The following is a 24,008-nucleotide window of genomic DNA, read 5'->3' on the forward strand; positions in this document are numbered from 1 at the left end:
CGACGCCGCCGAAAGTTTCCGGAAGGCCCAGACTGAGCGAGTGGCTCCGATTTATTTGCAATTCCACCTATGTACCTACTGTCGCCGCCGGCTGTACCGTATAAATAAGCCCGACGCAGCGAGCAGTCAGTATTCAGTCTCCAAACCGTCAGCCAAGTACTACCGCGCTACCTTGATATCGCCCACATTCTATAGTATTGTAAATAGTAAACGCGTAAATATTGCGACTGTAAAATCGATTTTTAATTTAACAATAAACGCTGTATCAGAGTTGAAGAGATTTTTATTTGTACACCAAGATAACCACAAACATATTGATAATTTTTTGAATTTACCTATGTATTTGTCTATGTATTATGTGTGTGCTAAATAATTTATTTTTCTTCTAGGACATGTGCATCAACTGTGGAAAATGCTACATGGCCTGCAATGATTCTGGCTATCAGGCAATCAGGTACATATTTCACTTCAAATAACAACAAAGTACTTACCAGTTAAAGTGAATTACAGAGTACTTATAATATATGTTGACTTATTGTTATTGTTTTAATTTACAGTTTTGATGCTCAAACGCACATACCGCATGTAACGGACGATTGCACCGGCTGCACTCTGTGCCTGTCTGTCTGTCCCATTATTGATTGCATTACGTAAGTAACAGTTTTGTTTACATAAATACCACAAAATACCTACCATTTTTAATACAAATAATGGACAAACCATAAACAATGTTTTTTTTTCTTCTAGCATGGTACCAAAGACAATTCCTCACGTCATCAAAAGAGGCCTCGTTCAAGGAGAACCAGGAAAGTTTGAAATTCACCCGCTGCATGGAGTGTGTCAATAGAAATTTTATATAACACAAACATAAATAAATCTATACCAAATTATAATTGCCATAAAATAATAACTAACAATATGAATTTTCATTATTTCTATCATAAAGCGTAAAGAGTACAAGTAAAAAACAACAACTTTTCAGGAGAGCGATTTCAAATTTATAAACTGTGATTACTTTTATTAAGTGATTAAGTAACAAATGCCTATGTTTAATTGAAATATTTTATGAGATATTTTATTTTGTTACCACGTGAAAATATCGTCTCAGCGATTGAAAAAATAATATAATTTTTTTTTTACTTATACTCTTTATACCTGGCATGATAGATTTAGGCATTAAAGCCAATGAAAGAAATATATTTTTTATATTAACATATTTACACTCTAATGCGTGTTTTTTACATTTTATATTTTTGAGAGTTTATTTTGTTAAATAATAATAGCATGTACCAATATTTTATTTTTAATCAATAAAGTGCAATATATTATCAAAAGATTGTTTTGTTACTTTAGGAAAAAAGGTTGAAAAATCACTTGTGGTAATCGCAACTGACCAACTTGTGGTGGACTTGTTCCTCTTTCTTAGGATGGGTTGTTTGAACAATTCATCAAATTTCAACGTTAATTTGCGAGTTCTGTGAATGTCCTATTCAAGTTCTGGTATTATATCACTATAGGCCAGTTACTTGACAGTAATGAAAAAATAACAGAACTTGAATAGGACTTTAACAGAACTCTCAAATGAACGATGAAATTTGAAGAATTGTTCAAATTCTCCGAAACAACCCTTTCTTATACTTAAGTGTGTTCTTCTGGTAGAGATCTAGTGAGTTATCTTAGAGATCTAATTATTAATTAATTTAGTTATCTTAATATTCAGAGTGAATATTCAGGGGCTGTTTATTATTGCACTACTGGCACAAGTTACTTCAAGGAATCTTACCAAATGGTAAAAAAATATGATACGAAAGCAGGCATACCCATTTATACGTCGGTATAATCATGCTGTCTCTTTCATACATTCATTACAGTACCTAAAGCAGGAGTATTGTGCTAAACATTTGAAGGTGCTGATTTTGTAAATAAATGAGACATAGAAAATAAACACTTTAGTTGTATAAATATGAGATTTTATTAATATTAAATCTATAAATTAGTAGTAAAATATGTTTATAAAATTTTCTAATATTTTATTTAATAGGTAACATAATAATGTTATATACAAACAAAACAAAAATAAATAAATAAAAGCACAGATTAACAAACTTATCCATGCAGGTGGACAAAAAAGGAACTAAATGAAGAATTAACTAATTTTTTGCACAGGAAATCTATTTATATAGTCTGTGGCAGGCATAGATTTAATTTTTATACAAATCTACACCATTATTCTGAGATTGATGAAATTTTGCACACTTTTTAAAAACAACAGGAAGATTACCGTTTACATGAGATTTCGATAAACCACCCTTAACACCTTTCCCCACCCTTTAAAGCAGAATTTTGATACTTGATAAAATTTTGCACACTTGACGAACAAAATGAGAGTAAACTTGCTGTCTACATCTGATGTCAAAAAAGTGTGCATAAAACCCGTGCAGCGCCAGTGATTTCAGCTAGTATCAAATATTTACAATCTACAGTAGCAATGCTCCTGTCTGCATAGGTAAGATTATACATCTGTAATATCCTTTGTTCTGGAATCTTTGTTTGTATACTGGTTAAAATATATTGTTCTAAATTATGTGTTGTAAAATTGATACTTTTTAATATCAAACGTTTGTATTCATCACCCTTCTAGTAAAGTTTAAACATTGCAGACTTACTAATAAACGTGTTTTAAATTTTGAACATCTGATAAACAACCATTTACGATATAATTATTGTTGTTTATTAGTTGTATAAATTAGAAAAACATGTTTGTTAGTAAATTAGTTCATGAAGAAAAAATATATATAGTTATACATAATATGTCTGTAAATCATTAAGGTTCTTATATTTATCTAAAATTGTGTAAATAAAATATGCATGCATTATATACATGCACTATCCGGAAGAAATTCTCTAAATGACAGTGAAAACCCTATCAAAATCCGTTGTGTAATTTAGAAGAACTAAGCGCACAAACAGACAGATGCGGATAACGACTTTATTTTATACCATTTAGAGATAAACAAAGTACATTGTGAAGTTAATTGGGTTACTCGCACTTAATTATCTATGGCCTATAATCAGAGATGTGCTTTATTTCAAATAAATCCATTTCAAATGGAAATGCAAAATGGGTATTTTCCATTTTGCATTTTAAATGCTTTTCTCAATGCATTTTCCATTTTAAATGCTTTTTGCAAGATTCTTCATACTATCTCTACTCATTTTTTTTTCATAACCCCCAAATATCAGTCGGTCCTCAACCTCGCCATGAGAGATAATTTCCATTTTTCAAGTTGCTCCCTGGTAGGAGTCCTGGCAATTGAGTGAAACCATTACAAAAAATACTGATCATGGGGCCATGACACTGTAATATTAAATGTTAGATATAGTTTCTATGTTTTTACGTTGGCAACATTAGTCCCGCGCAATTTTTTTGTGGTTTTATAATCTGTAGTCGTGGTGTTTTTGGATTTACCATCATGTATAATGTTTGTTCTACATCGATGTCCATTATTAAATGACAAAATTGTTTAAAAATTCTATAATTATTTTAATTGTTTGACCTGAGTAACCATTTTGCATTTTCAATGCATTTTGAAAATAGGTATTTTGCATTTGAAATGCTTTTCTAAAAACCATTTTGCATTTTCAAATGGAAAAGTTTTGACCCATTTCCATTTTGCATTTTAAATGGTTTTGGGTACCCATTTTGCACATCTCTGCCTATAATACTATATAGTGCGTAGTATAATATATATCTATATGTATAGTATAATTATTTGTTCAGGCTTTAAGCCTACGTACATAGAATTATTTAAGGTTAGTTTTTAAAAATAAATTGTGTAGATAGACAAGATTCTCAAAAATTTTGGCAAATTATTCAAACAAAATGTCTATATAAATAGCCTCATATAATACCTAACTCACTCACGGTGAGTGTCTCACTCATTTATATAAAATTTGATATGTCTGCTTCCGTGAAATTGTCTTTATTTTCTTGAACAACTAATTTATGAAGAAAGGCGGCTTTCTTCTTCTGAATGTCCCACTGATCCACCCACCAGCGATCTCCTTGTGGCACCGAGGTGTACGAAGGAAGTTTTGGTTTCGGGCAATTATAATGACTTTGGTCCACCAAGCTGCGTTTAAAATCTTTATTTCTTCGTCGTTCATAAACTTTTTCACACACAAAACACTCAAAGGCATGGATAGAAGACTCGTAGTACGGCGATGAAAAGATCGCTTCAGGTTTCCATTTTCTTTCTTGCAATGCCTTTATTAATCTAACGTTTGTTATCTTCTTCAATAGTTTGTGCTGTAAATAGCTTTCATACTGATCGCTGTGCATGTTCAGGTACTGTATAAAACTAGCGAGTATCTTTGGAGATTCAAAATTATCGGCGATGATCACCGATTGGTCGTTTGGCAGCCAATCGCGGATACTGGGAGACCCCATGTAAATAGGTACGGACCCCACCACCAATGGCCGCCACAATTTTTCAGTGATGTAATCCTCGCAAATGGCGTTTTCAAATGATATTGTGAATTTGTAGCGGGCTACAAAGTTTAAAAATGGCTCGGAGTTCAAATTGTTGAGATAGTCTCCACCTAAATTATCAGGGAGTTTCTTATTGTTTAAGCATTGTCCGTAGGAATCTACCGATATGTACTTCATCAATTCTTTCACGTAACTGTCCCGATACGAAGGTGTTTCACAATCTGTTTGTATATATAAAACAGGAGCGAGTTTGTTAGTTAATAAACTATTTTTCGCGGCAGTTGAAACAAAATATTTATCAGTTAGCAAGTCTTCTACGCCATTTAAATGTTGAAGGGTCAGTGGCACATCACTGTGGCGAGATATGGTAGAGGAATAATTAAACAGTTGAAGAGCAGGTCCGTGTTGTATGATGGGAGTATTTCTTGGAGATTCTTCGTGCAACAGAGCCCAAATGTATTTTCCCGCATCTCTCGGAAGTGGGAGATTCAAATAATCAAAATCACTCCCGTAAAACAAAAACCCTTCTGTCCTTTGATGGTAACGCCTTTCCAACTCATTTGTGAATTCGCAAATGTCATTATTTTTGCATCGAAGGTTCTTGGACATGCCTCCAGCTCCGTGGAACGTTGTGGTCCACCAGATAAGAACGGGGTAATCGTGATCAGGCTTAACATCGTAAGTCATGTACACATGTCGAACTGAGATGACCAACAGAATGCCAAAAAGAGTTTTAAAAATAAAGCCTCTCACTCTGAGTAACATCCTCTTACTACACATAAACATAGCACAACTAATAACTTACTAATACCAAACTCAGATCTTTAAATATAATATCACATATTGCTACAAAGCTGTGTGCGTTGCTTCAATTTTATAAATAATATAATATATCCCAGGATGCTCTTATCATCAATACCAGAACTCATTTATGCATAAATTATTTTATCAGAAGGAACGTATTTGTTATCTTCCAGCTTCTGGCTGTCGGGATGAGAACAGAGTGTAGATAATGGTATGCGGGATGGTTCATAATGTAGTTTTATGTTCACATTGCCCTTTTTTTATTTTACTTCAGTATGATTCATATTTGTAGGGTCTTTAATGAACCTTTCTTAGTAAAAGCAAAGTTGTAGTAAAAATGATATTATCACACTGCTCGGCTGTTAATATTATTATTAAATTTATTCCCGTCATTATTATTTTTAATAATTTTCAGTTAATAATTATGGATAAATTCCACTAGTCTCTTATTTTTAAACCAAAAAGAAAACTGTGCATTAATTTGAATTATAATCATTGTAAATAAAGAAAATATTTACATAATAAACGACACAAACGTCAAACGTGTTGTCTGGTGTTGTCATTTTTTAAGAGCCATAGACATAAATAAATGAATAAACCATGAATAAACCACTCTGGCCATAGACTTACGACTCACGCATAAATATATATGCCCCGTTTACGCTCCGTTCTGACAGTGCGATTTTAGTTGAACGACAAAAATTGAACAAGATTTCGTTCAGACTTTTCAATTTAACTCGAACCGATATTGTTAATCAAGATGGCGTTAAGTGAAGTTATCGCTGCGTGCGTCCCTATGATTTCGGACCTTTTACTGAATGAACTTTAGAACATGAAAAAGCACAAAAAACGTCGAATGTGGGCCAGAAAATGGATTATAAGGAGAAACTAATTGGGTGCTTCTAAGACTATATTGAGAGAGATGGCGTTAGAAGTTACCAAAGGCTATCGCAATCATTTGCGAAGTTCGGAAGAAGAATATGATGGACTGTTTTCTAAAATTCAAGCAAAAATCCAAAAAGGGGACATAGTTATGAGCGTGGCTGTCCCGGTCAAAACTAAGTTACAAATTAAGCTAAGATACCTGGCAATGGGGGATTATTTTTCAATTCCGGCTTATTTGTACAGCGTTCCAAAAAATACGATATATGTGTTTATAAAAGAAATGTTCGTTGCAATAGTTGATGACCCAAAACTTGTTATGAAGATTAAAAAAAAAATTTTTTTGAAACATTCAGAGACGTGTTATTTAATAATTATAACTACTAATTTACAGTAACATTTCAAGAATAATATTATTAATTGCAGTGTCATGGGCATTCTTATATTTGTAAAATTCTTGCTTCTGATCCCAAAAACAGAGATGGCTTTGGTATAGATCCATAAATCGGAACATCATATCATCCAACCACTTAGTACATTCTTTCATTGAAGTAAAGGTACTAGGTACGCGTAAATAAAGTAGAAGTGCTTTCAACATTCGTCACTCAACTAAAAACTTTATCCTGCTGACAAACTGCCTTGGCAGTTTAGCGGGTGTAAAAAAATAAAACATAAATAAACTCTGTTGAAAGGGTGTTCACCTTTGTCGATTAGCTTTCAAGTGTCATTCAACACAGAGTTGATTAATTAAAATCGCACTGTCTGAATGGAGTATTAGATACATAAATAAACCAACCATATATATTACACGGAATTCGTCATCCTAATAGTGAAGGGCAGGATGGAAACATTTACATGATCGAAAAGTTGAACGAATGGACTGTAATTTTAACGAGAAAATGTAAACAAACGATCTTGTTTATTTATCAAGGAAAATTAGGATTGGGAAAGGAGGCCTTTACCCTGTGAATGTTTCTGCATCATTTGCATGTCATTTGTAAGTTTTGTTGTTTTAATGAAGATTCGTAGGCACTAGTCTATAGTTGTACATCTAAACCCCGTTCCATAACATGAACTATTTTTATTACACAACACAATAGTTTGACGTATATTCACTTAGGGCTGTTAATTTTAATGAGATAATTATTTTAATTATTAAGAGGGGCGAAAATACGCATCTTTATGCAACAACGACGAAATTCGAACACAAAAACAAACAACACTTGATTTGGGTTTCTAATTTTCAAAATTTCTTGCTTCCTTTCTTCGAAGGTAAAACCGTAGTTTGAATAAAATAATAAAAAGAAACGAATTTGGTGTCAAGAATGGTACAAGTTAAGGTACCGCTTTACCCATGAGCATTTGCAAAGTGTATTACAGGCTACAGCTATTTTTTGTATGAATATCTTGTGCAGTATTCATACAAAAAATATGTTTTCTCCATTGAAAATTCAGAAAATTATTTATTCTACAGTTTGATTATTAATGACCTTGAAAACCGCTGTCATAATTATTAAAAAATACTAAAATACTTTCAGAATTTTTAAATTAGATGGATTTCTACAAATTGAACACAAAAACAATAACTAAGTACCTATTTTATAACAATTTTATTCAATTTATATCATTGTTTATGATACGTGATATTTATTTGTCTATTGTCGTTTGTCTATTCCCACAAAAATATAAATTCGCATCAAGCCCCGCCGCAAGCACGTAGAATTGCGCAATGCTTGCAAGCCAGCTTCGGTACACGGTCAAAATGCTTGTCACAAAGTGCCATAGACAATAAACTACGTGCTTGCGATCAAGCCGCTTGACCGTGTCCCAGTCCCATTAGACCAGTGATACTCAACCTTTTTCTTCTGCGGGCCACATTCATATGTTTGTAAAGCTACGCGGGCCGCAACACTATACTGGTCAGTGTTGCCAACGGTGTGAGCTTGATTCCCCCTTTTATTATTCGAAATTTCGAAATCCATGGGGGGGGGGTGGGTTGTTAGAGAATTTCTGTAAAACAATAATTCCTCACAAAAAAAATCAAAATGAGTGCTCCCCACAAAATATTTGAAATCCATGGGGGGGGGGGGATTGTTACAGAACTTCGCTGAAAACATTCCGCATCATATGTAATTCCCCACGGAATTCCATTTTCGAAAATTTCAAATATTATATCAAATAGATATATAAAGGTAAGTTCAAGAGGTTTTTGTTATGTTTAGTAGCCTAAATGGCGATACATCGCCTTCGTTGGTAGTAACACTGGTAACCATTTAACTTTGGAACTGTCAAAAATGTATGTGTTGCCACGAGCAAAATTATTTGTGCGCATATTTTTCTGTCAAATCTTTGTTTTTTAGAGATAGATCTAGCGTGTGCAGTTATGGTGTGCAGTAGCAACACTCTTATACCATATTATATTATATAGATAGTACCTATATTATACTATCCTCTTCGGGTTTCAATGTCTGTACGTCAAAGTCGCAATTAATCTCAAATTAACGTGATATAGAATGCCAGATTTTGTAAATCATGTTCCTGATATTAAATGTATTGAGGGCCGCACAAAATAGCTCGGCGGGCCGCATGCGGCCCGCGGGCCGCAGGTTGAGTATGACTGCATTAGACCATCGCATAAATATACACTCTGACAGAGTGGTATATTTATGTGTACAATCTTCGAGCTTGCCAAAAATGATGGATGCGGTAAAACGATAAGAAAGATCAATGCGAACAATTTTTGCCAGTTTTGTTTGAAATTAATTCGGAACTGGATGAAATAAACCTCAAATGTGAGAAAACGATTATTCGGCCAAGGGTTGATCGAAAATTCAGTGTATATATTTTATTTAAGCTGTAATATTATTGTAAACCTCTCTTTTTATAATAATATTTTGTATAAAGTGTAATGTGTAGTTCTTTTGTACCTACTTTTATATAACTGCCAATGTAAAATAATACATAAAAAAATATTTATAAATAATACTTCTCATTGATGGAGAAAAACACGATTAAAGTCACAATCTGCAAAACAATTTACAATATTGATAAAATAGTTCCCTTTAAAAGTAATTATTCAATGAAAAAACCGAAATAAAATAGTACCTATTACCTGTTTCCTCTATATTGTATCAATAATATGTATTTGTATTTTGTGTAGCCAATAAATAACTAAAAAAGTATATTTGAGAATTTATTTCTTTGATTTCAAAAACTTCCAACTGCTCGGAGTCGGTGGAACTAAGGTGACCCCCGACAGGGAATGTTAGAGGATGAAGAAAGTGGGGAGATGAAGAATAAGGTGAAGACAAAGCTTGGATAGTATTGGGTTATTCAGATATTCTTACTAAACATGGCTAAAGCCATTTCAAGCAACATTACTATTGAGAATGGTGGCCTCATCAGGTGTCAGCCACTATAAAAAGAGGTACAAATAATACAGCACTAGACTAAAGCTGTCTTTTTATTATCAAAAGAAAAATAGTTTATTTTGAATGATTGATTTTTGTTGTCTTTTTCAAACAAGATAAGTAAGTACCAGGGATTGCAACAATAACATTTGGCTGTCATCAGTTGTTTTGTTTTGCTCTATCTAAAATTAATTTTTTACCATTCTTTTTTGTTTTCTGGCAAAAAAAAGTGTAGTGTGTTGTGCCTTGAGGTTTCTTCTCCCTCCTGATCTTCCAGGAGTCACTTTTCGCTGCTGATTTCCAGATATTTATAAACTTTTTTACTTCTGTCATTTTTCATACTATTATTGTAGTTGTTTACTGTTGTGAATAATGGAGGAAGATTTCCCTCCTGGACCCCCTACAAAGCCCCCAGATCCCTCTCCAGACCCCCCAGACGGGGAAAATGTAGAAATTTCTGACAGTGATTCTGTCATCTTGACTTCTACCAAAAAAAGGAAATTTACTCCTTCTTCCCCAATAAAACTTGACTCGCCTTCGACTTCACTGTCCCCACCAGAACTTTCTCAACTTCCTCCAACAAACTTTTATTCTCCTCATTCCCGTGGCCCATTCATAGCATACGCCCAAAAAACTGAGCAAGGAAAAACCATCCACCCTCTTGAATTTGGCAAATTCCTATCAAATAGCAAGAATCTTTCAATCAAACCTGGAGGTGTAAAAGCCGAGGGTCGCTTCCGAATCTCCGTCGAATTCCTCTCAGGGCCAGCTGCCAACAGTTTCATCAAAAATATCTTCATTTCATCTAATTCAAAGTTCAAGGCATATATCCCTACTTTCAATGTCACTCGCATGGGCCTGGTCAGAGGTATCTCGACCGATCTGTCCATCGAAGAAATTCTGTCTTCACTTTCAACCCCCCAACACATTGGCAATCCCATAAAAGCCAGGAGGCTAAATTACAAGGACTCCTCTGAGGGTATAATTACCTGGAAGCCCTCCCAATCTGTTGTTATCACCTTTGAAGGTCAATCTCTTCCCTCCCATATATATTTATTCTTCAACTCATTACCAGTTGAAATGTATACATATCCCACCACTCAATGTTTCAATTGCTGCCGTTTTGGTCATACCAAAGCTGCATGCAGATCTCAACCCAGATGTTTTAAATGTGGAGAAAACCACGCAGCTGACCAATGTCCTTCTTCCTCCTCACCTAAATGTTTTAACTGCTCAGGCTCACATACAGCTATCAACACATCTTGCCCAGAACAATCTCGCCAAAAAAATATTAAAATTTCTATGGCCTCTCAGAACTTGTCTTTTCTGCAGGCTTCTAAATTATTCCCGCCTGTCAAAAAATCATTTGCTGAGGCTTTATCCAGCAACTCCTCATCCAACCCTCTTCCCTCCACTACAACAACTTCTTCTCGTTCAACTAAATTCACATACAAAAACGCTATCTCTAAACCGGCTCCTGGATACGATCAGCAACAACACAACTCACTGCTCTTAAATCCCAATGGTTCACCTCTTTCAAATGCCACAAATGGGTGTGCAAATAATTATAATCCGTCCTCAATGAACTCTCTTAAACTTTCTGAAAAACTCTCCCAAGACAATTCTTCATTTATCCAAACTCTTATTATTCTTCTAATTGACCTTATTTCTTCTCAAACTAATCTACCGTCCAACGCTGCTACTATTATTTCCACATTAAAATCATTTATTCAAAATGGCTCTTCAGGATGTCAGAATACTTCAGTGGAATAGCCGAAGTGCTATTTCTAACAAATCTGATCTCCTTAACCTATTAAATTCCAACTTTATTTCTTTGGCTGCTATCTCGGAGACTTGGTTTACTCCATCCACCCACTTTAATGTGGGGGGGTATTCCTGTCTCCGCGACGATCGCCCGGAAGGTTCGGGCGGCGGTGCTGCCCTTTTTATTAAAAAATCCATATCATTTTCCCCAATAAATAATATCAAACCCCCCAATGCTGACTTCCAAATGGTTGCAGCTAAAATAAAGGACACATCCTTTATTTCAGTCTATCTTCCCCCAACAGCCCACTTCAATAAACAAACTTGGTTGCAAATTGTAAGTCAACTAAGCCCTCCTTTCTTTATATTAGGCGATTTTAATGCCCATTCCCCCGTCTGGGGTTCTGCTTTCTCCGACCGAGATGGTCGAAGTGTGATGGATTTCCTAGATCAATCCAACCTTTTCCTTTTGAATGACAGATCTCCTACTAGGATCTCACGCCCCAGCACAAACCCCAGTGCAGTGGATCTCTCGATATGTTCTACTAGTCTGGCTTCTCTCTCCTCGTGGGTGGTGTCCCCCGACCCTTGCTCCAGTGATCATTTCCCGATCATCATTACTTATCAAACTTCTTTCCAATCGGACAAGTCTCATATTTCGACAAAGATTAAAACGAAACACACCAAATGGGATGAATTTAACTCTCATATGGACAAGTTCCTACTAAATTCACCCGTCACCGATATATTTTCCGTCAAAGATGATTATAATAACTTCAAATCAATGCTCATAACTGCAATAAATAAATCAAATCCTCCCCCTAAAACTAAATCTCTCAAAAAACTCCCTCCAACTCCCTGGTGGGATGAGGAATGTTCCAAAGTAGTAAGAATTCGGAAAGCTAAATCTCTTTCCTATCGTTACAATATGACTATGGAGAACTATCTTATATACAAAAACGCTGAATCCAATGCCAAAAGGGTATTGAGGTCAAAAAAAAGATCCGGGTGGTACAACTTTTGCAGTTCAGTATCTCCGAACACTCCAATTTCGGAAGTTTGGTCTATGATCCGAAGATTTCGATCCTCCTTCAGTTCACCATCTCCTCGAGCGTCCCATTCTAAATGGATAGATGAATTCTTGGACAAAATTGCCCCCCCTTCTGTTCCTAACTTAGATGAAATAACGCCCATCTATAATACTCCCATGTCTAATCATTGGCTAGACTCTCCATTCACCTTAATTGAGCTAAAAAATGGTTTATCAACAGTCAAGGACTCATCTCCAGGCAGAGATGGTATACCTTACAGCATAATCAAAAATAGTAATGATAATGTTCTAAACCACTTCTTAAGCATCTTAAATAAAATCTTCCAGACTGGTATAATGCCTGATGACTGGAGTTCTCAAATAATCATCCCTATTTTAAAAACAAACAAATCTCCAAATTTTGGATCCAACTACAGGCCAATCGCTCTTTCATCCACCCTCAGTAAACTTTATGAAAAATTAATTAAAAACCGATTAGAATTTTTTGTCGAGAGTAAACAGCTTCTCTCTCCATCTCAATTTGGATTTAGGAAAAAAAAATCCACTCAGGATAACCTTGCCATCATCAGCACTGATATTAATTTATCAATTTCTAAACAGGAAGTTTGTCTTGCCGTCTTTATAGATATAGAAGGCGCCTTTGACAATGTTTCCATCCCAATCCTGAAAAAAAAACTTCTAGGCCTTGGCCTTCCCCCCATGTTTGTCCAATCAATTATTAATCTATTTCTAGATAGAAAAATTTTCATTGAACTTCCAGATATTTCTCCTCAAAGTAGGTCTATTTGGAAGGGTTTACCACAAGGCGATGTATTGTCCCCCTTACTGTATAATATATACACATATGATATGCATGTCACTATTCCCCCACAAATAAAAATTATCGAGTTCGCAGATGACATAGCTTTCTTCTTATCATCCAAAATCATCCCTCTTGCCGTCAAATATCTTAACGAAGCCATGAATGCCCTTTGCACATGGCTCACGTTACATGGTCTTGAACTTTCAATCAAAAAGACTCAGTGTGTCACCTTCTCGAACCGCCATAAAAACCCCCCCGTTCAAATTTTATTTAAAAATTCTCCAATCTCCAACGCTTCTGAAGTAAAATTTTTGGGAGTAACATTTGATAGGAAACTTAAATGGTCTTCCCATATTAATAATTTAGTTACTAAATGCGAAAAAAATTTAAATATCATCAGATCATTATCTGGCGTTTGGTGGGGAGCTCACCCTACTTGCATTAAGTTGCTTTACAATGCACTTATTCGAAGCCATCTCGACTATGCCTGCCCACTTTTTAGTACTGCCTCAAAAAATGTACTTAATAAATTAGACAAAATTCAATCTAAATCTTTGCGAATAATAACTGGAGCGATGCAATCGTCACCCATCAATTCCCTTCAAGTAGAATGTTCTGATCCTCCTCTTTATTTAAGGCGTCAACTATTTGCTGACAAATTTGTTCTTAAATGTTTAAATTCTAAATGTCATCAGGTTATCCCCATCGTCTCGTTGTTCATTGACTCAAACCATTCATCTACAATCAGAGCTTCAACTAATCCTATTCCTGACATCTGTAAAAATTTTAAGTCTCTCTCAGAGCTCCACATCATCCAAAATGATCTACTTCCCTTATACAAACTAAAATATAGTCACGTCACCCTATCCCCAACAATATTAGAAGGGATCGGAATCTTTAAAAGTCATTCCAATCTCCCGGCCCGAACTGTCAATAATATGTTCAATGACATTATTTTATCTAAATGGCCCAACTTTTCTCTTTTATTTACTGATGGATCCAAATCTCCCGACTCTCCTAACTGTGGTATAGGTATTAACGTTTACCACAATAATTCTAATGATAGAATATTTCATTCAATTTCAAATCAATTTTCAATATTTTCAGCTGAGTGCATTGCAATAATAGAATCTCTCAAATATATAATCAAAAATAATTTTGAACATTCCCTCGTTCTCTCCGACTCTCTCAGTTCCCTCCAAAAACTTAAATCCAGTCCTCTTCTTCATCCTGATGATCATTTTGTATGCCTTATTCGAGTGATGATAGCATCCATTCAAAGCTCTGGTAAATCTGTAACTCTGATTTGGATTCCTGGACATGTTGGTATCATGGGTAATGATATTGCGGATGCCTTGGCAAAACAAGGAGCGTCCAACCCTGTTGTTACCCTCGTAAACCACATTCCCTTATCTGACATTTTTTCCATCATCAAAGAAAGATCCCGCAATGTTTGGTCAGAGTATTGGCACATTGCTAGTCAATCCAAGGGAGCCTGCTATGCCTCAATACAAAGGACTATACCATCAAAACCGTGGTTTCAGCAATTCCCTCATTTTTCCAAAAAAGAAATTTCTTCACTCATTCGAATGAGGATCGGTCATTGTTCCGTTCCTTCCCATCTTTTTAAAATTCACGTCCTTGACTCCCCAGATTGTACATTCTGTGGTCTAGAAGTGGGAACTTTAGATCACATATTTTTTGGTTGTCCCTCTCTAAACAAATATCCTCTCTTCTATCAAGCCTTAACTAAAATTGCCTCCCCTCCATTCAACATTTCATCTCTTTTAAGTCTGAACTCGACTCCAATTTTCATTATAATTTTGAAATTTGCCTATTTAAATAAAATTAATATTTAAATTCACCTTTCAATACACCTTTCTCAATAATTTTAAATGATGGCCAAGAACACCCTTGAAGGGTGAAAGCCAGAAATAATGGAAAAAAAAAAAAAAAGTAAGTACCAGAGATGTGCAAAATGGGTACCCAAAACCATTTGAAATGCAAAATGGAAATGGGTCAAAACTTTTCCATTAGAAAATGCAAAATGCAAAATGGTTTTTAGAAAAGCATTTCAAATGCAAAATGCAAAATACCTATTTTCAAAATGCATTGAAAATGCAAAATGGTTTCTCAGGTCAAACAATCAAAATAATTATAGAATTTTTAAACAATTTTGTTATTTAATAATGGAAATCAATGTAGAACAAACATATTACATGATGGTAAATCCAAAAACACCACTACAGATTATGAAACCACAAAAAATTAGTGCGGGACTAATGTTGCCAACGTAAAAACATAGAAACTGCTATCTAACATTTAATATTACAGCGTCATGGCCATCTTCAGTATTTGAATCAGTATTTTTTGTAATGGTATCACTCAATTGCCAGGGCTCCTACCAGGGAGCAACTTGACAAATGTAAATTATCTCTCATAGCGAGGTTGAGGACCGACTGATATTTGGGGCTTATGAAAAAAAGATGAGTGGAAATAGTAGGAAGAATGTTGTAAAAAAAGCATTTAAAATGGAAAATGCATTTAGAAAAGCATTTAAAATACAAAATGCCAAATGGTTTTTAGAAAAGCATTTAAAATGCAAAATGGAAATTACCCATTTTGCATTTTGCATTTCCATTTGAAATGGATTTATTTGAAATAAAGCACATCTCTGGTAAGTACCTACCCCTTTTAATCATAACATTAACAAAATCATTGAGGAAGTTTTTTTTGAGGTCAAGGACATTACAGTACATCTAGACATGTAGAGCTCTCAAAGTGGCAACTAAAAGAAACGGTAATTGTCGTACTTTCAATTTAATACTAAACTGTCGCTTTAGGATGTGTGCTATCTCTAACAAAATTTCGTAAATGAGTGTCTAAATGACCTAATTTGTGATGAGATAGTGTTTCCATTACATGGGCAACATATAAGTGGACGTAATAATAGTTGCAGGGTAAAATTAAACAGCACACCAAGAGTTAATAGTTACAAGGTAAAATTAAACAGCACGCCACTTAGCACACTGTAGGAACTGCTGGCGTATTTCATTTTTAGTTTCTGGCAAGGTCTATTAGCTTACCAAAAGTTACTAGTTGAAGGGTAAAATTAAACGAGTACTTGGTTTATTTCAGTTTTATTTTTACAGTACACAACATTGATAAACTTTGAAGACATGAGAATTTTTTCAATGTCGGTGTAGCCAACATTACTTTCAAATAGGTCTAAAAATACTTTGTACTAGGGTGAAACTTTTGCTCATAAGTAAAACAATACATAGATACTCAAACTTGTATATTATTTCAAGTAATTAGAATTTCTTTTTAATAATATCGGACAAAGTATATATTTGAAATACATAGATTTAATAATTTTTTCCTACTATCCAGAACGAATAAAAATTGGCAGTTTTCGTTTTTCAATTGCTGGTATAACTAGCTCTGCGTGCTATTTTTTTAACTGGAAAGTAAAAAATATGAAAAAAATTGTGCCTTTGTGAAATTTGGTGAGCAAATTACATTTATTTATGAGAAAAACATTTTTGAAAATATATTATTTTGAGACTGAAAAAAACAAAGATTTTATAAAATATAAAGTAGATAATACACGTCTAACATTAATATCAAAATAATTAAAGCAGTTTACTGTTTTTATTTATTTTTCTAATAATTCTATAGATTAAATAATACAATATCTACAAACATTCAGATAATACGTTTGGTGTTATAATAATATTATGGTGTGTTCCTTTCATTAAAATATACATTAATGTTAAAAGGAATGAAACATTTTGGTATACGTACACATGTAAAACAATTAAAATATACAAAATTTCCATAACGAAAACATCACTAGTTTGCATGTAAATAAAAAATAATTAATAATTAGTGATGCAGCAATTACGATTACGGTTTATCATAACCACGAATTGTAAAATTATTTTCATATATATCACCGAACATCTGCAGGAATATAAAATAATAAATTTAGTTCTGATTATGATTCCATCAATGAAGTACTAAGGCCCAGATGTTTGAATCTACGTCGCATATTTGCCACTTCTCAGCATGTCAGTGTTTGCTCAAATCGTATTCGTCAAAGTATGAATCGTTGCATCACTAATGATAATGATTTAATTAATAATGAGATTAACATTCCTAACTAATGTAACAATCATTTTTATTAATATCTAGTGGGTATATTAATTGTCAATTCAGAGTTGGTTGTTTTATTTTTATCTTGCACACATTGTTTGTCACAACAGTAAATATATGTAAAGATGGACAAAAATTCCCTTTTAGATTTATAACTGTAACAACTTTTAAACGAGGTGATAAAAAAATTACCAATTAAAGTTTGATTCATTAATTTATTCAACATTATATGTTGGAAATGATATCGGTTAAGTGTCCAACATTGGGCGCTTTTATAATTCCTACGGCTAAGGCATAAACAGTATAAAACGTACTCCTTTATCAGAATAGTGCTGCAGCTTTTTCTTACACACTGGTGAGACAAACATCGTCTGCTTCCCCCAAAGGAAAAATGCAATCATTGTCATCCATCTCCCTCACTCATATTGAAGAAATGAAATAAAAATGCCCATTGGAATACATGTCGGCTCTTTTGCATTACTTTAAACAGCATGCCTGATGTAATTTGCGCAGTTTCTTGAAATAATAAAAACAAACAAAAAAAAACGAAATTTAAATAAATCGAAAAAATTAAAAAAAATGGTGATACAAAAAATAATGTGACCATTTTCGTTCGCTCTGCATTGGTGGATTGTTCCATATTGTAATAGCATAAGTTTAATGTCTGAAAACCAAACTATAATGTTTATCAAAAAGTTGTAAATTTTTTCAATCGGAAAGGAAATTTTTGCAAAAATTACAAAATAAAATTAGTCTGTTAATAAAATGAATAATATTCTTATTGATGATAAAAAAATAATTTAACAATGGACGAATAGATTTTGTTATAGATAATGATAGTTGTTAAAAATCAGATTCAGCCTTCTTTAAATGCCCAATTTATAAACAAATTAACAAACAAGATGCGGTTATTAACTGTTTTAGCACATTTTAACACTCAAATTGAAAGTTTTTCAAGAACTAACGTAACATAAAAAGGTTGCATTTTCACTTTACATCGGTATCGAAAAAAGATATATATAACAACCTTTACGTGACTGCGTGAAACTAAGTGGAAACAATGTGCTTGCCACACAATTTTATTGCTTAAAATTGGATCAATGAACTAATCCAAAAAAGACTTAAGGTGAGCTTTCAAAAAGCGCAGTGTTTAGAATTGTTTTTCTGTGAAAAGACATGTAGTGAAGTGACGTGTAGTTCTGCAGGAATGGGTCTTGTCGAAACCCGCATTAAGTTAGGTTGTTCATTCTGTAACTGGAGTATAGTGAAACCATGGTTAAACCCATAATCATAGGTTTCCAAGTGGGAAGTTTTCATTACCGCCATCTAGTGAGAGAAAAATATAGACGTCTTGGCAGTTAAAGAATTTCGTCAATATTGAAGTTCTATTTTTCAATCCCTTGAAAATTTAAATTGAATAATGGCCTACGTTTTCTCATGTAATATGAGGTTATCCCATGTATGAGGTTTTCTAGTCAGTGGTGGCCCGTGACTTTTGGGTGTACTCGAGTGCTAATATTACAAAAAAGGCATTATTGTTGTAGCTGAATGTAAAATAGCAGTTTTTTGTATGAAGATTTTCATAAAATCCGTGAAAAATTGTTTTGGACTAAACAACATCAATAATGTTGAATTTCTCAAACTTAGCACACTCAAAAGTCACAAGCCGCCACTGTTTCTAGTCCCTTGGAAAAAGTTGTAAGAGAGTTTCACTTATGTACACGGAGTCCGAAAACTAGTGGTATAAGCGGGAAACTGTTACATAGAGAACTCAATTTTTTTTTTTTTTGATTTGAACTCTTTTTTAAAAAAAAGTATTGAAAAAACTTTTGAAGTGGTATATGCTTCAACACATCATAAAATACAATAAACAGCTGATAGAATAAACCCTGTAGCAACGAGATTAAGATTAAGATTAAAATTTAACCTTAAAATTCCAACTTCTGACTTGATTTACTCGAAAACGAAAGGTCAAATCAAAATAAGTTACATATACCTGCCACAAAATCTACTCCAAATGTGTTGTAGATTTACCAGTTTTCCACTTGTACTACAAGTTTCCGGACACTGTATAATATGTCAAGGTTTTAAGGTTCTTGAGAATTTTCAACAGAGTGACTGCAAACCTTATTATATTTCATTAATTAGAAAAATTATCTTAATAAATGTTGAACTGGGCAACGAGCTTTGTCTCAATGGTCTAAGTATTAGCACTAATTGCCGAGGCTAATTTTGGCTGTGAAGATGGACACGGCGAAGGCGATGAATAACTGCAGTTTGAAGGAGGCGGAAGTGGCTCCGGCCGAGTTGGGGTAGCAGAAGTTCAGGTTGCACTCGTCAGCAATGGCGGCAAACTTCTTCTTGACCACGTCCCAGGAGCACAGGCCGACGCGGCAGTCAGGGAAGTCCAGCGGCTTCTCGTTCAGGAAGAACATGACCCGGTGGGAATCGCCTTCTTGGCATCTGCAAAAAAAACATTAAATACCATATTCTTCCCTGCTGTATCACCTCATGAATAAAGATTATGATCATCATGATTGATTCAAGATTTCTATACATTATTGACTGAAAGTAATTTTTTTTTTAAGCCTACAGGGAAATTATTTTCCTCAGGAACTGTCTTCATTGGGATGCTATGTGGTCTTGAAGAGACCCATGTTGTAAGAGAGAGGAAACACAGAGGCTGGTAAATTATTCCGAGTCGAGCTGCTGAACATAAGAACGAGTCATAGAAGCAATCCATTCTGATGAGACAAATGTCAACCGTGTACAAATCAAATGTGTTTGATGTGTTCCCCGACCATACACTGGTGCCGAAGGGAACAATGACTCTAGTTCCTTGGAGCATCTTCCATTGAACTACCGGTAGTACAAGGAAAGACCATTCCCACCTGACAATTGATTGTGATGGCCTATGAAATGTTACTAGATTTTTTTTATTCTAACATGGGACATGTGACAGAAACGGATTTTAATGGTTTTTTGATTTTGTAGGGTGGTGGGGAGGCAAAAAAAAACATGGAGTTTGTCTGCAAATTCGAGTTGAAGTTGAAAGGATCCACTCACTTGTACAAGACGGCCACCAGGTTGGCGGCGAAGGGATCGATGAGGCTGGTTCTCCACAGGCGACGTTGGATGTTGGGCGTGTGATAGTTGTCCGACGTCAGCGGCACCGAGTCCTCGGCGGTTCCCAGCGCCGTGATGAGCAACTGTATCATGCGTGAGTGTGTGAAATACACAATGGCCTTGGGTTGCTCTTCCTCTGTAAGGGTTAACAATAAATTATAGGTGATCATTTCTATGTGATTTCGCGAAGCCGGTGGGCTAAGTGGGAATGTTCTGAGACTGAAGGAAGTGGAAAGGGAAGGAATATGGGATTAGGAAGTACTTGGCTTGTCAAATCTGAAAAACGATTAAGCTATTTCAAGCAAAGTTGAGATTCTGAACGGTGGTCTCTTAACGTGATTGAGACCATTGGCCGTTATGAAAAATAAATGGGAAGGAAGTACTACGAATTTTTGTCTACATCTATAGCTGTAGGAAAAATTAACAGGATGAAGAATGGCCAGTTAATAACACGTAGTAAAATAATTGTTATAATTGTTAATAGACGTTGTTGCATGTCCAATTCTTATGAATTCGCCACATTTATTTTTTACTATGTATTAGCTAAATATTTTGAGAAAAATGGCCATAACATAACCTAGCTATGATGGGGTATCTCCTCGTAAAATGGAAAGGCTAATGAATCGATTGTAAGAGAAAGGCAGCTGGCATCACTCAGCACTCAAGTGGGACTGTATGCATTCGATATCGTAGGTTGGTGTCTTTGGTTAAAACCATAGACAAAAGAAAGAAAGGGAGATATGATAGTGAAGTGACTGACTGTCACTGAGCTATGACCCAGCTAAACAAACTATTAAAGCGGTGGAGCCAATGAAAGTTATGCATTTGATGCGTAAGTAGAAAAAAAGGCAGGGCATCGCTGCACATACATGCGATTTGCAATGTGAATGTATTTGGTGACCGTTTTATGGATGCGGTATTATACTAACGTTGGTTGATGGCCCATTTCTCGTGTTTTTTATTATTATCTATGATTAAAATTAAAAACATATATATATGTTCAGATGGGTTACAGCAGCCAAGATTCTGCAAAACTGGAGATGTTTGATGGAAACTTCAGTGTACAGCGAAAGCTGGCACCAAAAGCCTTTCGGAGAAGGATCTGTAATTTATTGTTACCTGGATGCTCAATCATCTTGGTGAACTTGGCCATGAAGTCCTTGATGGGGGTGCAGCCAACCATTTTGTTCAGCTTGCTGCCATAGCCTGCGTTGTAGTAGTTCTCCAAGTCTTCGGCATATTCCAATAGGTGGAGTTGATCCTTGCTGAAGGCCTGAAATTACAATGTTAAAAATATTAATAACAACATCATTTTGTAAAAGACAATTAAAATGTGTACCCACTAATCCTCTAACTAAAGAAACTATGTTGGTACTCAATGTTATTTGTAAATTTGGCACAGTGAAATAAGAATATTATTGTCTGAATGCTAATTTGCTAACTGGAGCAATGTAGTAAATTGTAGACAATAACTGCAGGGCCGGCCCTGCACCGGTGCAATTATAGGCGACAAGGATCTAAAGAGCCAAGGCGCTGATAATGCCTAACGTCTAACAAACTGCCCTTGAGAATATTACTAGCCCCAGGCGCCATTTGGTTAGGGCCAGCCCGGAATGGCTGCGACTGCTTTAATAGAATTGGTCATTTTAAGTCCTCGTCTACGAATAATTCCTCCATCGCAGTGTATTTTTAACTTATGCATTTACGCAGACTTGTTGAAAGATCACTCTCTGAAAATATTATTGAATGAATCGTCAGAACTGAGAAGCTGTAACTTTTTCCGAACTACTACAATTTCATGTTAAATTGCACAGAAGTGCAAATAAATAACCAAATTAATTAGATAGAATTGTAGACAATGGGATATTTTCACAAACTATGAATACTGTTAAAAATGTGTAGAAGATTTAAAGTATATTTTTGTGATTATGACGATCGTACTAAAAATGTGTAATTTTAATATTTTTATTCTTAATTATTGTTTTCAAAAAACGATCTAAAACCGCACATTCTGAATCGTATTCAACTGGCTACAACGTCATTATGACTTATGACATAGAAAACGCCAATGTCTGGTACAATGGTAGTGTGGTGTTATTTTAATTACATATCGATACTAAATATATTTATAATTGCAATCTCACCAAAGAAGAAACTGGTTCTTGTGCTTGGTGAGCGAGTTACACTAATTATAAGGAAAATAGAATAAAATTGTGCAATAGGTAAGTATATATATATGTATACTAGAAACTATTGAAACTTCTGGATCATCTATATGTGTAGGTGTACAAATATGTACGCCGAATTCACAAATAAAAACGAACATGTCATTTTGGCACCAAATTGATTTAGAAAATTTATTCGTAAACATAAAAATAAAATAAAAAATCCTTCATTATGGTAATTTCTTTCGAGGATAAAAAAAAAAAAACCCCTATTGTAGTGTATTTCTAGGGGTCTTTCAGAATGTAAGGATCTAACTTACAGCTTTTTGTGTTCATTGAAAAATCTTGTTTTTATTTAATTTAGTTTATTTAATGACTTACAGCACACCATGGAGAGGGTTTATCCAGTTCCCAAGCTTTGTCATATCGGCACATGTCGTAGATGTTTTCAACAACACTCTCTTCCAAGGGATATTTGTAACCCAAGTGATTTGACACATTTGTAATCATCTGTAAGGAAAACAGACAGTTTAATAAAATATGCACATAATTATAAAATGTCATTTTTGACAATAATACTAGTAGTGCTGTGAAAAGTGACCTCACATCCAAAAAAGCATATTTCTAATTTTCTCTTATTTAATAACACACCCAAACTTTGTTCTGAAGTCATAAGATTTATAAGTAGGTACTTACTTAATTGTGAATCATATATTTTATGCTGTTTATTTTTTTATTTCAAATAGAATTATAATATTTGTCCAAAGAAATGTTAATACCAATGACAATTCTTTTTTCAAACTTTTTCTTCAGGCAGGTAGGTACCATAATATTGAAAAAGTAACTCACGTCCAAAAAAGCATATTTCTAATTTTCTCTTATTAAATCAAACCCAAACTTTGGTCTGAAGTCATAAGATTTATATGTAGGTACTTACTTAATTGTGAATCGTATATTTTTTAATTTCAAATAGAATTATAATATTTGTCCAAAGAAATGTTAATACCAAAGAAAATTCTTTTTTCAAACTCTTTTTTTGGGCAGGTAGGTACCATGAAATGGAAAAAGAAAGTCCAAATAAACAGGACAATTTCACATTTAAAAAAAGTATCTTTGATGAATCATTAAAACGGCCACGTGATTTATGACGGCCACCATCTCGACAGAACATAGTAACAAATTTATAGGTAGAGGAAATGCAAAACAGTTGATTTAAAACAGGACTTTGCATGCGCAGTCAATAAATGGGGTGATTGATTCAATCATTGATTGCTCATTTCGTAGGAAATTCGACTAGCAGAAGGTTGCTAGGGCAGCAGGTACCAATTGCTTACTACCTTTTCAGACCAGTTTT

The 24,008-nt window shown here is 34.4% G+C and overlaps 3 protein-coding genes across 4 annotated transcripts in view; 1 reads left to right on the forward strand and 2 right to left on the reverse strand.

Moving 5' to 3' along the window:
* The window catches only part of su(r) (dihydropyrimidine dehydrogenase su(r)), a 45,760-nt gene extending 44,481 nt beyond the window's left edge, over nt 1-1,279 (forward strand). Inside the window, exons 20-22 of the mRNA XM_089637673.1 lie at nt 390-454; nt 558-650; nt 748-1,279. Of these exons, the coding sequence (XP_089493799.1) occupies nt 390-454; nt 558-650; nt 748-847 (258 nt within the window). The 3' untranslated portion in view covers nt 848-1,279. The remainder of the gene's footprint in view (nt 1-389; nt 455-557; nt 651-747) is intronic.
* A 740-nt stretch (nt 1,280-2,019) lies between these two features.
* FucTB (alpha-(1,3)-fucosyltransferase 10) lies at nt 2,020-5,854 on the reverse strand. Its single transcript, XM_089637674.1, has one exon. It carries the CDS (start codon nt 5,276-5,278, stop codon nt 3,944-3,946), a length of 1,335 nt encoding a protein of 444 aa, XP_089493800.1. The 5' UTR covers nt 5,279-5,854; the 3' UTR covers nt 2,020-3,943.
* A 13,349-nt stretch (nt 5,855-19,203) lies between these two features.
* Nucleotides 19,204-24,008, reverse strand: part of Mipp1 (Multiple inositol polyphosphate phosphatase 1) — a 51,038-nt gene continuing 46,233 nt past the window's right edge. For both annotated transcript variants that reach the window (XM_089637675.1, XM_089637677.1), the window contains 4 exons: nt 23,036-23,164; nt 21,609-21,762; nt 20,430-20,625; nt 19,204-19,826 (listed from right to left, as the gene is read on the reverse strand). In XM_089637675.1, coding sequence (XP_089493801.1) covers nt 19,577-19,826; nt 20,430-20,625; nt 21,609-21,762; nt 23,036-23,164 — 729 coding nt within the window. In that variant the 3' untranslated portion in view covers nt 19,204-19,576. The remainder of the gene's footprint in view (nt 19,827-20,429; nt 20,626-21,608; nt 21,763-23,035; nt 23,165-24,008) is intronic.

The sequence above is a fragment of the Hesperophylax consimilis genome, chromosome 12 (genome assembly GCF_061612785.1).
Source record: "Hesperophylax consimilis isolate HC1 chromosome 12, BYU_Hcon_1.0, whole genome shotgun sequence".
Lineage (NCBI taxonomy): Eukaryota > Metazoa > Arthropoda > Insecta > Trichoptera > Limnephilidae > Hesperophylax > Hesperophylax consimilis.

Coding starts and splice junctions, on each gene's coding strand:
- FucTB (XM_089637674.1), bottom strand. CDS start 5,278: ATGTTTATGTGTAGTAAGAGGATGTTACTCAGAGTGAGAGGCTTTATT.